Source organism: Cucurbita maxima, unplaced genomic scaffold (genome assembly GCF_002738345.1).
Source record: "Cucurbita maxima cultivar Rimu unplaced genomic scaffold, Cmax_1.0 Cma_Scf00010, whole genome shotgun sequence".
Taxonomy (NCBI): domain Eukaryota; kingdom Viridiplantae; phylum Streptophyta; class Magnoliopsida; order Cucurbitales; family Cucurbitaceae; genus Cucurbita; species Cucurbita maxima.
In genome coordinates this window covers 4,656,859-4,674,436 of record NW_019272026.1, presented here as the reverse complement: position 1 = coordinate 4,674,436, position 17,578 = coordinate 4,656,859, and the positions used below count along the sequence as shown (strand labels likewise).

Here is a 17,578-nt window from a genome sequence, read left to right as displayed (position 1 = left end):
TATATATATATTGAAGATGAAAAACTTATTAGACAAAAAAAAAAACAATTTTTAAAGTTGAAAGAACAAATATCAATATTACACAAATTTAATTTTATTACTATTTTCAGGTTCAGATTTAAAAAAAAAAAAAAATTAAAATGTGGGTTCTAATTAAATTGATATTAAACTTTTTTTTTTAGAAAATATAATAAAAAAATGGTTATGTAGTAATGGTAAAATGTTGGTAGTTTACTTTCTACCCATATAGCTCAACCTGATAGCCATATATCATCACAAGAGTGTGAGAAAGTTCAAATCAACATGACTTTGAGATCTCACATCGGTTGTCGGTTAGAAAGGAGGAGAACGAACATATTCACCCCTCATCCAACCTCACTCTGAGATCTCACATCGGTTGGAGAGGAGAACAAAACATTTTTTATAACCTCTCTCTAGCGCTTTAAACCGAAGGCAACAATATCTACTAGTGGTACACTTGGACCGTGACAATGACATCAAATATAAAATTTTAAAACTCTATCTAGAAAATGAAGAGACCAACAAGATCCAGTTAAACAAGCATAACTAGACGCGCAAAAATGGTTCGATCTATTGAAGTTCGAAAATCTCCTTACAAGAAAAGAATCGTTATCACTGGTGTGAGACAGAGAGACAGAGAGACAGAGAGAGAGAGTCACAGAGAAAACTTATCCTCCACCATTAAGAGTTACAATTGAACAACTGATCCAAGCAAAATATACCCTGTTGGTGCAAATATCTCTGCTTACAGTAGAAGGGTTTGATTCAAAGATCCGCTTTATGCTCTTCATTAATGCCCAGGAGCTTACTCAACTTCCCACTCTCATATGCTTCAATGGTATCTGGAATCAGGGTTTCAATAAGTTAGAAGTACTTGGAGAAATATGTTACCACACAAAAATTTGCCATAGAAGTGCCCATTACCATCTGATCCACCTATGTGTTTTCCATTTACGAACACTTGAGGTACAGTGCGCCTTCCTATGAGTGCCATAAAAGCATCTTGAATGTCACTGCCATCCTCTGTGAGATACAGATCCAAATTCTAGGAGTATTATTAACCTTTAGATAAGGGAATACAACCAGATATAAATAGATATGGAAACAAAAGCCAGATATATGTTTACTGATAACCCTTTTGCTAGTTCGTTTAGAGAATTCATCCAAAGCTTGAATTCTCCCCACCCATGTCGAAAAGGGAAACAAAAGAGAAAAAACATAACAAAGAACCTGCAAATCAACTAAAAAGATAAAAATAAGAGGATTTTGTACAACATAATACATAATTAGTCGACCCATAATCTAAGCGTTTTGTCAGTAAATGGACATTTCAGGCAACAGCTAATAGGACTCACTCTTGCACACAGTTTCTCCCTTTCATTGCTGTTTTCTACCTTCCTCTACCATCCCCCCACTCTTTGCCCTCCCTCTCTTAACTCCCAAAAGAACACAAACTAGAAGGAATTACCTTCCATTCTTGTTTGGGGGGTAGATCTGAGTGTGTGATCTGATTAGATATAAGTAATTTGAACATTTTTAGTTCAACCACGTCTATGGGGTGGGGGATTCGAACCTCTAACTACTTAGTCAAGAGTATATGCCTAAACCAGTGGCCATATGTTCAGCCAGAGTGAGGATTTTAGATGAAGAGAATAGACGATCCCAAACGACCATGTTAGTTTCGAAGCGGAATGCATTTTACAGAGAATCATGTCACAATACCTAATACATAAATATTCCAGTCGCAGGCAGTCACCATTTCGAGAGGCTGGAGGCAATACTAAGCACAAATTCTCTTACTACTCCGTCACCATTAAGTTGAAAAGATCGTTCATTTAAATAATGATAAAAAAAATCATCAAAAAAGATATAAGAGAAGATTTTCATATGAAATTGTCCGAAATCTAGATACCAACATGCCCATATCAAGTGTAATATCCCAACCAATACTTTCATAATGCGGAGAGCATAAGCCAGAACAAGATTTTCATATGAAATTGTCCGAAATCTAGATATACTGGCAGTGCCAGAACAGAAGGCGTGCAATAAAAGGAGCACAAAACAAACATACTGAGTTTCAATCAGATTTAAGCCATGGTGATATTGCTACTTTTGATAAAAAGAACGAGAAAAAGGCAGATTATGCAAGTACCTCTTTGATCCAGCTCAACAACATAAGGAACTTTGTTCAATTCCTTGAAAACAGCTTTTGCCCTTCTACAGTACCTGTATGCACAAAAACAACAATTAAGAGAAGAGGAAACTAGCCCCTTCCTCGATCTGCTTCCAAATGTAGGGCAACGAAACTTAAAGTAATAGAAAACATGGCCACTGCGGGTCAAGAACGGAACAACAAAAGTCGATTTGGAGAAATGAGACGAATAGATCCACAATGGAGTCTGAATAAATCGATTAAGAAGAGAAAAGAGGAATGAGAAGAAAATTACGGGCAGTAGGACTTGGAGAAGATGACGATCTGATGCGAGGCGATGGTGTTCTTGATGAAGCGTGTTTCCGTGGAAGCTGAGGCCCCGTATAAAGACGCTACAGCTACGGCGCAGACCATAGCTGCTGATACCGTCAGCATCTTCCTCATACTCATCGTCACTGCCATTGATCCAAATTCCAGGCTGCAATTAACCTTCTTCCGGTGAGGTTTCTGCGTTTGGCGATTAATTGCTCGTAAGCGTAATTTTAGAGAAGACAATTACTGAAATTCAGCATCTCTTGTATATTCACACTTCTTGTAAGATATTACGCTTTTTAGGTTGCAAATAAATAAATAAATAAATAATCTATATTTCTGTAATAATAATAATAATAATATAATATAATATAATAACAGCAACAAGTCACGGGTGGTTGTTCGACTTAATTCATTCTAGTTAATTATAAATTTCGAAATTTAATATTTATAATTTCAAAAAAATTTAAAATGACTTTATATTATTAATTTAAGGTTAAAGATAAAAATTAATTAGCATTCACTCTGTAAGGAAAAAAATATCCCAAGTTTTTTCTGGAATGGAAATTACTCTTTTTTATATCTCTAAATTCAATTTTTAAAAACATATTTCAAACTATACCAAATTTAGACCTTTGAAATTACATAAACAAAAATGGAATAATATAACATCCCACATCAATTGGGTGTAGAAACCTCTCCCTAGTATACGCACTTTAAATCTGTGAGGTTGACGGTGATACATAACGAGCTAAAACAGCCAACAAGGACGCTAGCTTCCAAAGAGTGGATGCTAGCTTCCAAAGAGTAGATTATAAAATTTTACATCGGTTTAAGAAAGAAATGAAATATTTCTTATATGTGTGTGGAAACCTAATCGTGAGACTGGCAACTGACAGTGGTACGTAACAGGTAAAAGCAGATAATATCTGTTTGACTATTACAAAATAGATCTCAAATATGAAGACAAATGATATTGTAATATGAAATCAACACGTGTTAGCCAAATATAGTAGGATCAACTGATTCTCCCATGAAAATAGTCTAGATGAACTCAAGCTGACACCATTGTCAATGATCAGAAGAAAAGAAAAAAACCCAATAACTTACTGCTTGTAAAAACAAAAGAAGAGGAATTTGAATTTATACTATTGCACTTCAAGTTCATAAACATGAGGAAATGCACAGTGGATTGTGTAATGGGCTACAGGCATAGTGAAGCCAATGTCTCGGCCCCTGGATTCATGGCCACAGGAGGATCTGGTTGTTTCCAATTAGAATGAAAATAGAATTCTTTCCTAACAATAAATGCATAGCTACGTCTGGATTTCAATGAGCACCCTTTTCCTTCCCAAATTCCTCTGCATCAAATTTATACCAAGTTGAATGGTGAAAATGGGTCGGGATGGCAAATCCCAACTGGTTTCTTAAATCGTTTCAGAATACTAGTAACAGCCCAAATCCACCGGATATTGTCCTCTTTGAACTCTACTTTAAATGCTTCCTCTCTAGATTTTAAAACGTGTCTGACAGGGATAAGGAGAGGTTTTCACACCCTTATAAGTGATGTTTCGTTCCCTTCTCTAACCGAGGTGGGATCTCACAATACTAGACTCCAACATTTTGTTCGATGCCTCTAAACATTAGAGGTGAAAACGGGTTAGGTCGGGTTGGGTTTCTAATTGTTTTAGAAAGACCAACCCACCACCATGAAACACTTGACTCTAACTTTCTCCCGATGCCTCTAAACATGTGGAAAAAACATATTATTGAAGCAATGACGAGAATTCAATAAGAGTACTAAGAAACATGTAGGAAACGCTCACTATCATCAAGAAGGAAATGTTCATACTACGGCCTAGTGATTTGAACAGCAAGTCCAAGAAATGTTCAAAGTTTTCATCTATGAAATGAGTAAAAGGGCAGAGCTCACAATGTATGTAACCATATATGATCTACAACATCCTCTTCCTCCAAATAAATAATATTCACTATTGATGGTGTGAGAACCGTCTCCATCAAATGGGAACTATAAGGCTAAGAATGAAGTGAGAAATCAGCATATTACTCTACAAAGTGTACTAAACAACCAAGAAAATAAACACAAAAAATACTAACCTCGTTCATCAACTGCAAGGGGCCAAGCAAAGAGCTGCAACAAACTGCCGAACAAATATATAAGAAGCATGAAGAACAAATCAAGTGCCTTTAGAAAGTGGAAAACCTCTTTAAAATGTCCTAGAGCTAGCTAATTCCTGAAGAGACTTGAAGAATTTGGAAAGCTAATTTAATTCTGTGTGTTCTTCACATGATAAACTCGCAATGTGTTCAAATCAACAAACAAATGCAAAAATTAGCGAAATTTCAGATTATATAGATAAATGCCTCGATTTTGATCTGAAATTAACAATTTATATACATATAGGCCTTAAGAAACAGAAGAACTATCAACGACAACGACAGTAAACGGATACAGAGTAATGAGTAGTCAAAGGGAAACGGGAAGGTGGAATCAACGTAGACAATGAAGAAATCTGGAGAAGAAAATCTGTACAAATGTAGAGAAATGGTTAGGAACTTGGGGCATTTAGACAGGGGGAATGTTGGAAAAGGAGAAGCCCTTGTAGCCCTTGTAAGCATAGTAGGCAATCCGCGTGTAGTAGAACCCTGGAATGAACAAGAGAGCTCCCAACAACGAGAAGAACACCCCTGAAAGTTTTCGAGAATGAACCATAAATTTGCATTCGAACTAGGGCAAAACCAACAACAAGGAAGGCAAAAAAAAAAAAAGTACCGTGAGCACGATCACCACCGACTCGATTGCTAGCCATGAAGGCACCAACGACGATTCCAATCATGCCGAAAACGAGAAGAGAAACAGCAAGAGCGATCTCCTTGATAGGAGGTCGATTGTTGACGGGGAACGGAGAATCCATAACAATGTCCTCGTCTGCTATCGAAAACGCATGGTCCACGTACGCCATCTTTATCTGTAATACCGGAGATCAAGAGCTGAAAAAAGAATAAGGTGTTGAAGCTTCGATATGCAGAGAAAGAGTATCGGATTTGGGGAAGACGGCGGAGGAGGAGACGACGGTGGACTTTTGATTTTAGAAGCGAAGAGAAAGCTCTCCGGCTGTTTTTGACTACGAGCAAGGTGGAGTGAGGAGAAAGGCGAAAACTTCCACGTCAGCGTAAGGAAAATAAAAAACTTAATCTTAATTAATGAATAATTAAACGCAAACAATTAAGTATTAAATTAAAGCTTAGTAAATATTTGATAATAAAATTACGTTTTACGTTTCACGTAGATTTAATAATAAAATTAATAAATAAATATAAAATAAAATAAAATAAGTAAGAAAAAGCCCCTTCTCATTTTCTTGTTCTCTGGCTCCCAGCGACCGGCAGCCGTACCCGCGCCTCCGATATATTTCTTCCGGCAGCCCCTTGGCGGGAAATTTTATTTCTTCTTGTCGCATCTCCTTTTCTGCTGCCGCCTCACGCCGACACGCCGATTTCTGTGTGTTTAGAGAGGTTAGTTTTAAATTCTACCTGTTATCGTGATCTTAATTTGTTCTGTTTGAAATATCAAATCCTGTCGCTGCTGCTTTTGTTTCTCGACATTGGATCGGACAGCATTAAATAATATTGGAAATGGATCTCAGTTTACTGGTTAATTGCTTTAGATTTGAAGCCTAAGTAGCAGGCGATTGGGAGCGTGTAAAATAAATTTCTTGAATGTGAATTAGTTTTTATCGCGAAGTTCTTTTGTTATTGGGCTAAGATAAGATTTGATGATGGATTGTAACAAAGAAAAAGAAAAGATCTCAGTTTTGTTCTGTTCTTCTGAGGTCGTAATTGTTATTACTTCACTTCCATGGAAACGAAATTGTAAGTTTTACATTTTTTTGTAGATTTCATTGATGTAGACTTCCGAATCCTGTGCTTCATTATACTGATGATTCATAGAGGCATATTCTAATGGCAATTCCTTACCTTGTTTTGATACTAATAACTGGATCGTGCGGATGCGTGCGTGTTTTATTTACTCGACATTATTGTTGAATAGCTTGCAATGCTCACGTTTCTCTTGATTCTGTAGGATTCTTTTCCTCTTTTCTCAATGGGTTTAAGTAAAACTGAAATCAACTTGAAGCGGCTGCTGGCAACTGCCCTTCATCAGAAGGATCAGGCTAAACTTATACACGTACGTCCAGATTATTGAGTGAAAGTTTCAAATGGTTTGATTTTCTGTCGTGTAAAAGTGATTTGAAGATCATTATTCATTTTGGCCCAACTATTCTTGCAGTATGTGACTACTCTAAGAGAACAGTTGGAGCAACTTGCAGAAGAGAAAACACCCGATGGTATATCAAGGTTGGTATGATTCATCCCTCACTTTCCCATTGTTTCCCGGGTCAATCCACCAAAGATATAATAGTCCAAGCCCACTGCTAGCAGACATTGTCCTCTTTGGGTTTCCCCTTTCGAGCTTTCCCTCAAAGTTTTTAAAAAGCATCTCTACGGAGAGGTTTCCACACCCATATAAAGAATGTTCTGTTTTTCTCCCTAACTGATGTGGGATCTCACAACCCACCCCCTTCGAGGCCTAGCGTCCTTGCTGGAAAACCGCCATGTGTCCACCCCCCTTCGGGGCTCAGCCTCCTTGCAGGCACATTGCTCGGTGTCTGGCTCTGATACCATTTGTAACGGTCCAAGCCCACCGCTAGCAGATATTGTCTTCTTTAAGCTTCCCCTCAAGGTTTTTAAAAACGCATCTGCTAGGGAGAGGTTTCCACCCTTATAAAAAATGTTTCGTTTTTCTCCCCAACCGATGTGGGATCTCACATTATAACTTGGACTATTTTTTATTACTTCTATACTCTCAATTTGCACGAGGTTAGATTAAACCTCATTGAACATAAACTGTGATAGGAGCTTGTTTTGGTAAATATCTTTTCTGAGATTTTCTAATCTGGTCCCCCGTACTATGTGCTGTTAGTTTCTTTGTGCAGAGTTTCCAAGGCTTTGCTTGGTGATTATGCAGAGAAGATAGAGGCCATTGCTTCAAAATTAGCTGTTCCTTTGGTACACTTACATGGGTTTGGTTGTTTTAAATCTGTTCTCTGTTAAGTTTCAAGATTGTGGAACTTCCCGGCATCAAAATCCCCTATCTGAATCAGTTTTTGTGTTAGCTTGTTTTTTTTTTTTTTTTGTTGAAGTTTTTTTTTTCTTCCCTCTCTCCTTGGAATTTAAAGCATCTTTCCCGTCAAAAAGATTGAAATTCTCTTGTGGTGTTTCTGTACCAATATTACTCATCTGGATCCATGTTTTGCTTGAATTTTTTGTGTATATACCAAGGATAATATTAAATGGTTACGTCATCTTTGATGGTTTGTGTTCTTTTGCTTGCATGTGGTGCAGTCTTGTCTCTTTTACTTAATGTTTTGGTCAACTTGCAGCCTGATGAGGAAGAGTCTTCTGAGCCCTCTACAAGTACTTCTGTTAAAGAATTTTCTTCTGTGGCAGAAGGAGAAATAAACGCCCCCCATTCACCTCCGGGGCTAAGGAGGAGATTTCTGTGCGTGGCTCACATTAGGATTTATGTGACACTGAATCGTTATTGAAGTTTCTTTTTATCAAACCAATGTTATTATATTACTGTGTAGGCCTTCTTCCTCTGTTGTGGAGGATAGATCTCATGGGACCATCAAAGAAGACTCGTCAGCACCTGTCAAGTTGGATGCTGCAGCAATATCCCACATCGAGAAACACAGGTACTGGTAGTTTCAAGTATTTTTAATAAAGCTTGCACTTTTTCCCCGTATAGCTTACTATGTTACATGATGAATCTTATGTAAGGTTAGTTATTAAATAAAGAGTATAGATTACAATAGATTACAATACAAGTTCAGATAAGAAACCAATCAAGGGAAAAAACCCTATACGTAATGGCTATACCAAGATAAAAATTTCATTAGGGAGATCTGTGAGTTCTGATGAAACATCTACGACTTTCAATAATACTTAAATGAACTGGAAAATCGAGGCTCGATAATGTGGCTACTAGAACTGACTATAGGAAAAAAAAAACATTGGCTTTAGTTGCATGTTGTTTGTTGACATTACTTTCCTTATGCTTACAGTCTATCATGAAAACCATTATTTATTCACTTTGGTAGGAAGCTTCAAGAGGACTTGACCGATGAAATGGTTGGGCTAGCGAGGCAATTGAAAGAGAGCAGTCTGATAATGAGCAAATCTTTGGAAAGCACTGAAAAGGTATATGTTCTCTACTAATTGTTCGCTGTCGACGTAGTAGAAAGTGGAGATTTTATGCATCTGATTTCTTTAAAATACACACGAACACTAGAAAAATCGAAATAAAAGTTTTTGCTTCTTCTCCATATTCAAAGCGTACTACGATGAATTCTCTCTCTTCAGTGAGTTAGCTGCTTTATATAAATTTCATGGAATTGAAGGTTTTCTGTTTCTGGGACATGCATTCAGAGGGTTGTTTTCCTTAAAGTTGAAATTTGTATTAAATCTAACTCTGGAATTAACTCTGCAAAGTGAATTAGAACTCAATAAAGGGCTAAATACTGCCATAATCGCCTACTTCAACTTTTGGGAATCTGACCTTTTCGTCAGAAGATTAGAAGTTGTGGAATACAATGGAAGTTCTCTTGTACTCTCTTATTTGCGCCAGTACTGCCAATGTCAGGGGACTTTAAGATCTCGAACCGTAACAGCACAAATCCACTGCTAACATATATTGTTCTTTTTGGGCTTTTACTTTCGGACTTTCCCTCAAGGTTTTTAAAACGTGTCTGCTAGGGAGAGGTTTCCACACCCTTATAAGAAATGTTTCGTTCTCCTCTCTAACCGATGTGGGATCTCACAATCCATTCCCTTTGGGGCTCAGCGTCCTCATTGGCACGCTGCTCGGTGTCTGGCTTTGATACCATTTGTAACAGCCCTAGCCCACTCTTAGTAGATATTGTCCTCTTTCTGGGCTTTCCTTTTCGAGCTTGCTTCAAGGTTTTTAAAATGCATCTGCTAGGGAGAGGTTTCCACACCTTTATAAATAATGTTTCGTTCTCCTCTCCAATTGATGTGGGATCTCACACGAACTGAAGTTTTGGATCTTCTAATACCTTCATTCTTATCATATTGGATGATATTTCAAGTAAATATGCGGTTTGGATATCGCCATGGATTACTCACTTGAGTCCATTGCATGATTCAATCACAAGCATAGCCAGCTTTGTGGACCTTGATACTTTAGCGCTGCAGTCCCCTTTTCTTTTTCCCAGCAAGTTGTACTCTCTGTCTTTAGTTGATTTGCTTTCGATGAATAATTTAATTTTTATCTGAAAATAAGTTTTTTACTTGGGAGCATCTTTTCAAAATGCCAAAGATTACCTCTGCAGTCAGTGATGGTAACAGTGGCACCGATTCACTCTGTATATAACTTTGTGTCTACTCCAAATTGTAAACATTTTTCTTCCTGATGTTATAGTAAACTTGATCATTGTCTTCAAACAGATACTGGATTCCACAGAGAAGGCCGTTGAGGATAGCTTGGCAACCACCGGTCGGGTCAACAAACGTGCCGTTCAGATTTACTCGGAGAGCTCAAAAACATCATGCTTCACTTGGTTGGCAATCTTCGTAATGACCTGTGTGTTCGTGATGGTTGTTCTTCTCATTCGAGTTACTTGAAATACTAGGAACTAATTTGCATTCCCAGGAAAGAGATTCGAGCATTGTTGAATATTGTATACACATTTTCGAGGAAAAAGTAAGCCAGAAGAATAGATGGTGAGAATTCTTGTTTTAAAGCCTTTTTCTTTTAAAATGCTATCACCAAATTAGCATTGGTTTGCTTTTGAGCAAATGGTTTCAAAATTTGCAGTTGGCATATTTATTATGAAGTTGCAATTCTTCCATTGCGATTTGAGAAATTATTAGAAATACCCTCTGGTTTATATGTACAGATTTGTCAATTTTACAGACAAATTCCAAAAGCTGTCTTTATGTCTATTATATCGTTTACATGAGATTCCACGTCGGTTAGGTAAGGGTGAAAACTCTTTATAGGAGTGTAGAAACTTCTCCCTAACTGACAGACTTTTAAAATTGTGGGGTTGACGGCGATACTTAATGGGCTAAAGCGAAAAATATTTGCTAGTAGTGGGATTGGGTTGTTATAGTGGTATCAGAGTCGGGCATTGAGTGATATGTTAGCGAGGATGCTGACTCCCAAGGAGATGGACTGTGAGATCTCACATACTTCATTCCTTATTATTTTCAATTGAACTATATTCATGTTGACAATATCTGAACTTGCAATTTGGGAGTGGACATACTAAATTTTTAAGTCGGATTCTTTTTTTTATTTTTTACGATCTTACCATTTCTCGTCACATTTCAATCTCTGTTCACAAGGGTAATTCCGTCTTTTCATGTTTAGTTTTTCATTGATTTGGCCATATGTAGGGTTTATAAGTATAGGTTTTAAGTTGTAAAATAATAAGTGAAATGAATATTACCTAAATTTGTTGTCTTGCCTTTACACCTCACTATTCTTTTGATTAATACCAAAAAGACAAATCTTTATTATAGCATTACAGATCATCTATTGCTTTCAAATGTTTGTCAATTTGACAGAGAAGAACAGTACTTAACCTCACATGCTCATCATACACACCTTCCACCTTCTTCAACATACCTTTTCTTCTCTCTCTTCCTCTCTCTCTCTCCTCCGTTGATGTCAATGAAAAATTGGATCTACCCTCTTCATAAAAACATCAAATTTTACCAAATCGAATCCTAATTTAAATTTATGGTAAAGTAATTTTACTATTATCAACATGAATATAGTTCAATTGAAAATGGAAAATTTTGAAATGGATAATATCAAATAATTGAAAAAAAAAAATTGTTTCTTGAATTTTGGAGTTATACACACAGGCATGTTAATCAATAAAAAAAAGATTTGAACAAATTAGAGAGGAAAAAAAGAAAGCAAAATGAAACAATAATTAGTAAGAGAAAGATCATGTAGTAATGGGTTTGATCTTCTTGGAAGGAATTTGAAGCTCAATATACACAGAACTGAGATCTTGAGGAGCTTCAAAGAACGGCGGCGGCAGAAAGTTCAATTTTCTTCGAGGAGGACGAGGTTTCTTGGGCGCCGGCGGACACACCATGGTCGGCTTCAGGCGGGTGGCGGCGGCTGTCGGCGTCTGGCAGTTTTCTTGTTCTTGAATATTGTGGTCTGCTTTTTCTTTGGGGAGTTGAAGCGATAGTGATCTTAATGGTGTAAGTGGCCGGAATTCCTCCAAAACCTCCATACCCATTATGCAGCAGCTCCGGCGGTGGCCTGTGATCCAAGTTTTAATGGCTAAAGCGGCGGAGAGAGAGAGAGAGAGAGAGAGAGAAGGGCGTGGTGTTGGGCAATTGAAATGGTGATGATGAGAGAGAGTTATATGAGAGAGAGAGAGAGAGTGTGTGTGTGTGAAGAGAGGAAAAAGAGAACGTGGGTGGGGACGATTATTCGGTGGGGGTGAGAGGGGAGTGTTTTTTTTTGGTTGAACAAATGAGGTGGGGCTTGANATGAAGGTTTGACCCTTTGTTTCGGTTCGAGCGAGGGTAATAATGTCTTAATCGTTTGAGGTATACAACTGATTTAAGGTATAAATGCACGAGACGATATTATCTAACATAATGTAACTTTAACGATCACAATTCATCCAACGGTGCTAGAAGATGCACCAATCGCAAATTGATAATTGAGCGAGAATGTACTCCATAATTTACTATAACAGTTCAAACCTACTACTAGCATATATTGTCCTAGTTAAGTTTACCTTCAAAGTTTTAAAAACGTGTATAGAGGTAGGGGGGTCTAGCGTCCTTACTGGCACATTGTCTCGTGTTCACACCCCTTCAGAGCTTAGCCCCTTCGCTGGTCATCGCCCAGTGTTTGGTTCTGATACCATTTGTAACAGATCAAGCCCACCGCTAACACATATTGTTCTCTTTGGACTTTCCCTCAAGTTTTTTAAAACGTGTATACTAGGGAGAGGTAAGGGGGTCCAGCGTCCTTGTTGGCACACTACCTCGTGTCCACCCTCCTTCAGGGCATAGCCTCCTCGTTGGCACATCGCCCAATGTCTGCTTCTAATACCATTTGTTACAGCTCAAGTCCACCATTGGTATATTATTCTCTTTGGACTTTCCCTTTCGAGCTTCCCCTCAAAGTTTTTCAAACGCATCTACCTGGGAAAAGTTTTCATACCCTTACAAAGAATGTTCGTTCTCCTCCTCAACCGATATGGGATCTCACAGTTATAGATGAGCATACATAGTTGGGTTATTCGATGAATGTAGGTCAAATCAAGTAAAAGAAAGATTAAAGAACACGAGAAAAAATTCTCCGTAGAGAACCCGATCTTTGTAAATTCCTCACATGGAGAATTTCGCGAGAATAGAGACGGGAACGAGGAAGGCTTCTCTATTCTTGTTCCACCCGATGGACATACCCAATCAACTAAAGAACATTGTAGTTTAAGTAAGTTTCTCTCTTAACACGGACTTAGACATCGTCTCAGAGAAAAAATTAGGTCAAGTTTTTGAGTTGATCGGTGATGGGTCGGGAGAGAGAAAGGGTGACAATGGAAGGGAAAAAGCCAAAGAGCAGCCTTTAAACTGACTGACAAACAGTAAATGAAGCTTGTTCATCTGCTTGTCTGCATTATACTTCTTTTTTCTTCCATTTTCTCTCTAAAAAGTTAAGATTTTTGTCCACTTCAAAAGCTGGGGATTCCCTTTTGAACTCTATAGGATGTTTGTTCTGTGACCCATAAACCCTAACAGATTAAAACTTTGATTAACTTAATCACTGCTTAATCTTGTTCACTAATCACAATCACCACAACTTAATTGGGGCCCAATGATTGGAAGAACAGCTCATGATGTTCTTGTCTACAATGTCTTAAACAACCAACTTCATTCATGTGTACTTAATTTGTTTCTTAATTACAAAAGGGATTGCTTAAGATGATCATCCACTTCATACTTAATCTAATCATTAACCTAACAGTTTCAAGACAAAAGCTGCTTACATAACATGCTCCATGTGAGCCTTCTTCTTTTGTTCTAACCCTATTTGAAACTCTAAAATGATATTTGTTCGGTTTTGTTTGCTATGTTTTCTTAACAAAGAAGAAACACGAACAATAGTTCGACGCTGTTTTCGATCGAATAGCTATCAAATGATGTCTGAATCTGTGAGATCTCACGTTTTGGAGAGGAAAACGAAGCATTCCTTATAAGTGTGTGGAAACCTCTCCCTAGAAGACGTGAGGCTAATTGTAATATGTAATCAACTATCTGCTAACAGTGGGCTTGGACTGTTACAGAATAGTATCAGAGTAAAAAGTAAAAGCATTGTATCAGCGAGTACGCTAGCTAAAGTAGACAATATTTGCTAGCGGTGGGCTTAAGCTATTAAAGAATGGTATCAGAGCCAAACATAGGACGGCGTGCTAACGAGGATGTTGGGCCCTAAAGGGGAGTGGATTGTGAGATACTACAAGGTTAGACAGAAGAACGAAACATTTCATATAAGGTTGTGGAAAATTCTCCCTAGAAAACGTGTTTTAAACCCATGAGGGGGACGGTGATGCGTAGAAGGCTAAAATGGACAATATCCGCTAACAGTGAGTTTTGATTATTACAGAATCATTAGTAGGATGGATGTTTTTTCTTTGTTATAGCACCAAATCTATGTTCGAAGATCTTTGTCGGAAACATATTAAGACTAGAAAGTTTAGAACAATCAAATTAAAACATCGAACATTTGAAAGGTAGAACTTAATGTGTCGCCAAATTTAATTAGTAAGCTATGATAAAAAAAAAAATGTTGTCTTTCAAGTCTTTTTCAAATATGAGAATCCTATGTTATTCAAAGACAAAGAAATTAAATTAAATTATATGAGAGAAAAAAAAAAAAACACATCCAAGTGGGAGAGGTGAAGGAGACCCTTAAAGCATCCTATGAAACTTGTCTATTTCTAAATTAAAATAATAATAATAATAATAATAATAATAANTAATAATAAATCTTTTATAAGGTTTTTTTTTAAAAAAAAAAAAAAAAGACATTATGAGTAATTATTGTGGGTGTTTTTTTTATTTAAATTTCAAATTTTGGCGGGTAATGTTTTATTAATCATTTGTTGTTTAAAGACTTTTTATTTAATTAATGGAATTAAGAAAAATTAATGGAACTAATCAAATGTCATTAACTTTTGTCGGCTCATTTGGAATGGATATTATTGTCCTTTTCCTTAAACTAAGCCTTTTTTTTTTATTTTATTTTGTATTTTATTTCATTTGTTCTTTTCAAACGAAAAAAAAAATCATAATAATAGCCCAAATTATTAAGGGCCACTTTTTAAAGCCCTAACTGGAATTTTTGGGCCAGTCTAAACCTTAAATGGGCCCAATAAACTCTTAAAGCCCAACAATGCCATGGTTAACAGGCTTTTATGATTTTATTATTATTTATTTATTTAATTCAAATTTTAAAAGACGGGATATCGAACTATCAACCTTCGTTCAGAATCGGTATCTTCTTTACTAAACTATACTCAGATTGACTCATCGAGCTTGTTAGCTATAATATATATATATATATATATATATATATATATATATATATATATATATATATTTATTTATTTATTTATTTTACCCTTCCATTAACTTATCTATTTTTTAAATATATTTATCTATCCATTTTTTAAATTTATTTATTTATTAATAACTAAAATTTCATGAAAAAATTCATAAGTCGCGATATTTTTTCATAAATATTCTTAATATTAATAATAATTAACGGTCGAGTTATTCAAATCATATGATGGAAAAATATGATAATTGAACGGTGAAAAAGAAAAATAATAACTTTTTTTCCAACCATGTATAACTTTTTTATTATTAAATAAAAAAATAAAGTAAAAGTCCAATCTTGTGGGACCCATATTATGGTCAAACTACTTTCAAATAAAAAAATGATATCAAAATTACATCAATACCCTTCCACCACCTCGTTTCTTTCCGGGTTCCATCTCGAGAGATTCGAACGTGATTGTATTTTGGTTTGACTTCAACAAACCCGATCGCTTTGTGTACTCCGAAGCTAGTTTTGACTTTGCAAAAGGATTTGACTTTTGATAATACTCGGAGAAACCTCTAGAGTCACAGGTATCTTTAAGAAACACCGTCACAGCCGAATATGTAGCGTTGATTCCCCGCCACGTTTCTCTTTTCAAGATTTCTGGGAAACGACACCCACGTTAAGATGCGTTACCGGAGGCTGCGGGTGACGGTGATCCCCGTCGTATGTTACGAGGAGCATGGTCGGATCGTCACGAACTCTTTCCACCTTTTTCCTCGCCGGACAACCTTTCACGGTGCTGCATCTATAATACCCTCTGCCAAATCAAACATTAACATAATTAATTATTATTTTCTTAAAATTATAAATGTAGTGTGTATTAATTTTAATAAATTTTAGAAAGATATTAATATAATAAAATAAAATATTAAAATTTCAATAATTACCTAGGATAGGGGGAGCCTTTAATGGGCTTTTGGCCGTACTTTCTCCAAGAGTATTCATCGGGAGGTATGTCGGCGATCTTAGAACTAATCGCCGGGACTCGTATCGTTTTTTTCACTCCATATTTCCTGGAAAAATCAATCGAATAAGAAAAATTGAATTCATACGACGAGGAACTGAAAATCAAGAATCCCTAATCGGTACCTTCGCTTCGCACAGTGACAGGGGTTGGAAGGAATCTTGCAGCCAAATCGAGATCTGTCATCGAACTTCCTCTTCAGCGACAGCGGCGGTTTACCGGAGGAGACTGCCGGCGTCGCAAAGAGTGAAACGCTGCCGTCGCCGGTGATAGTGGATACAAAAGACGAGGTCGTGGTGGAGTCAGTCGGAGCCCTAGAATCGGGGAATTTGACGACAGGGGTGAAATTAGGGTTAGGGCAATCGATTATGGAGGTTGGATTGGGGGAATTGGGGAGGGGGTTTGGGGAATCGGAGGGTCCGCGACGGAATCTAGCGTGGCCGGTTCTGTCCAAGAGGGAAATGAGGCGCTTGAATTTGGAGACGGTGAAATCGGCGATTTCAGAGCAATTAGGGGTTTGAGAGGGTTGTTTGGATAAGAGGCGGATTAGATTCTCCATGCTCTGTAAACCGGCGGAGGAGGCTTCTAGAATCGCCGTATGATCCTCCATCTTCGCCAGAACCACTGCCAGATCCACCGCCATGGATTAGAAGATGATCGGAATCTCAGAGAGAAGCTCAGAGCGAGAGAGAGAGGTTAGGATGGAAGAAGGAGAGGGCGGAGGGTATTATAAAGAGGAAGAAAAGGAGGAGAAAGTCAATGGAATTTTAGTCAACTCAAAGAGGTATAATTATTATTATTATCATTATTGCCTTATCAGGAACAAACAAAAAGTCAAATTTTAAATTGTAAAATTTTAGATAATTAAATGAAATATTTCAACTCATAAGTGTAAATTAGTTTTATAGCGAGTTCAATTTTTTTTTAATAAATAATTATAAAAAGATTTATTAAAAATAGTTTTCCAGCTTCGATTAATGTATTTTCAATATTTTTTATAATTAAAAAAATTTGTGATTTAATTATAGTTTTACCAGTATAAAATTGAAAACCATAAAATAAAAAAAATATAGAGAAATCTAGCTTAATCCCGTAATTTTTTTTAAAAAAATAATAATAAAATTAATGGGTAGAAATTTGGAAAAATGTATTTGGAAAGTAGAGGCTTGGTGGTGGTGGTAGTAATAGTGGGTGGATCCCAACAAAGCACAAAAAAACAATAAACTTTTCCACAAAAAAACATTGGACATTAAACAAATTGCCTTCCTAAAGTCAACTCCCACTTTTTCTTTTTCTTTTTTCTTTATATATATATAATTTATTTGGAAAATCTCCCTTTACTTGAGAGTCAAAAATAAATTTCAGGCAAATAAAA

The 17,578-nt window shown here is 36.7% G+C and overlaps 4 protein-coding genes across 5 annotated transcripts; 1 reads left to right on the top strand and 3 right to left on the bottom strand.

Moving 5' to 3' along the window:
• Positions 1 to 553: 553 nt before the first annotated feature.
• LOC111484927 (glutaredoxin-C4-like) lies at positions 554 to 2,777 on the bottom strand. The gene is made up of 4 exons (XM_023131579.1): positions 2,469 to 2,777; positions 2,174 to 2,247; positions 946 to 1,044; positions 554 to 863 (listed from the first exon to the last, which is right to left on the bottom strand). The coding sequence occupies exons 1-4, from the start codon at positions 2,633 to 2,635 to the stop codon at positions 787 to 789; spliced, it is 417 nt and encodes a 138-aa protein (XP_022987347.1). The 5' UTR covers positions 2,636 to 2,777; the 3' UTR covers positions 554 to 786.
• Positions 2,778 to 4,830: 2,053 nt separating this feature from the next.
• LOC111484930 (transmembrane protein 230-like) lies at positions 4,831 to 5,664 on the bottom strand. Its single transcript, XM_023131583.1, has 2 exons — positions 5,280 to 5,664; positions 4,831 to 5,194 (listed from the first exon to the last, which is right to left on the bottom strand). The coding sequence occupies exons 1-2, from the start codon at positions 5,467 to 5,469 to the stop codon at positions 5,073 to 5,075; spliced, it is 312 nt and encodes a 103-aa protein (XP_022987351.1). The 5' UTR covers positions 5,470 to 5,664; the 3' UTR covers positions 4,831 to 5,072.
• Positions 5,665 to 5,841: 177 nt separating this feature from the next.
• Positions 5,842 to 10,481, top strand: LOC111484922. 2 transcript variants are annotated; one of them, XM_023131572.1, is made up of 8 exons: positions 5,842 to 6,022; positions 6,591 to 6,695; positions 6,798 to 6,865; positions 7,504 to 7,576; positions 7,951 to 8,069; positions 8,158 to 8,265; positions 8,671 to 8,770; positions 10,037 to 10,481. In XM_023131572.1, the coding sequence occupies exons 2-8, from the start codon at positions 6,612 to 6,614 to the stop codon at positions 10,211 to 10,213; spliced, it is 729 nt and encodes a 242-aa protein (XP_022987340.1). In that variant the 5' UTR covers positions 5,842 to 6,022; positions 6,591 to 6,611; the 3' UTR covers positions 10,214 to 10,481. The 2 variants fall into 2 exon arrangements, with proteins under 2 accessions (XP_022987340.1, XP_022987341.1); XM_023131573.1 differs by lacking the exon at positions 5,842 to 6,022 and having other exon boundaries at positions 6,599 to 6,695; positions 7,491 to 7,576.
• Positions 10,482 to 15,512: 5,031 nt separating this feature from the next.
• On the bottom strand, positions 15,513 to 16,911 carry LOC111484920 (probable WRKY transcription factor 17). The gene is made up of 3 exons (XM_023131567.1): positions 16,329 to 16,911; positions 16,127 to 16,252; positions 15,513 to 15,996 (listed from the first exon to the last, which is right to left on the bottom strand). Exons 1-3 carry the CDS (start codon positions 16,844 to 16,846, stop codon positions 15,831 to 15,833), a joined length of 810 nt encoding a protein of 269 aa, XP_022987335.1. The 5' UTR covers positions 16,847 to 16,911; the 3' UTR covers positions 15,513 to 15,830.
• Between the last annotated feature and the right edge of the window lie 667 nt (positions 16,912 to 17,578).

Coding starts and splice junctions, on each gene's coding strand:
- LOC111484927 (XM_023131579.1), bottom strand. CDS start 2,635: ATGGCAGTGACGATGAGTATGAGGAAGATGCTGACGGTATCAGCAGCT. Junction 2,248..2,468: donor TTCTCCAAGTCCTACTGCCC/GTAATTTTCTTC, acceptor TTGTGCATACAG/GTACTGTAGAAGGGCAAAAG. Junction 1,045..2,173: donor TGTTGAGCTGGATCAAAGAG/GTACTTGCATAA, acceptor TGTATCTCACAG/AGGATGGCAGTGACATTCAA.
- LOC111484930 (XM_023131583.1), bottom strand. CDS start 5,469: ATGGCGTACGTGGACCATGCGTTTTCGATAGCAGACGAGGACATTGTT. Junction 5,195..5,279: donor CGGTGGTGATCGTGCTCACG/GTACTTTTTTTT, acceptor GAAAACTTTCAG/GGGTGTTCTTCTCGTTGTTG.
- LOC111484922 (XM_023131572.1), top strand. CDS start 6,612: ATGGGTTTAAGTAAAACTGAAATCAACTTGAAGCGGCTGCTGGCAACT. Junction 8,266..8,670: donor TCCCACATCGAGAAACACAG/GTACTGGTAGTT, acceptor TCACTTTGGTAG/GAAGCTTCAAGAGGACTTGA. Junction 8,771..10,036: donor CTTTGGAAAGCACTGAAAAG/GTATATGTTCTC, acceptor GTCTTCAAACAG/ATACTGGATTCCACAGAGAA.
- LOC111484920 (XM_023131567.1), bottom strand. CDS start 16,846: ATGGCGGTGGATCTGGCAGTGGTTCTGGCGAAGATGGAGGATCATACG. Junction 16,253..16,328: donor TGTCACTGTGCGAAGCGAAG/GTACCGATTAGG, acceptor TGATTTTTCCAG/GAAATATGGAGTGAAAAAAA. Junction 15,997..16,126: donor AAAGGCTCCCCCTATCCTAG/GTAATTATTGAA, acceptor TTGATTTGGCAG/AGGGTATTATAGATGCAGCA.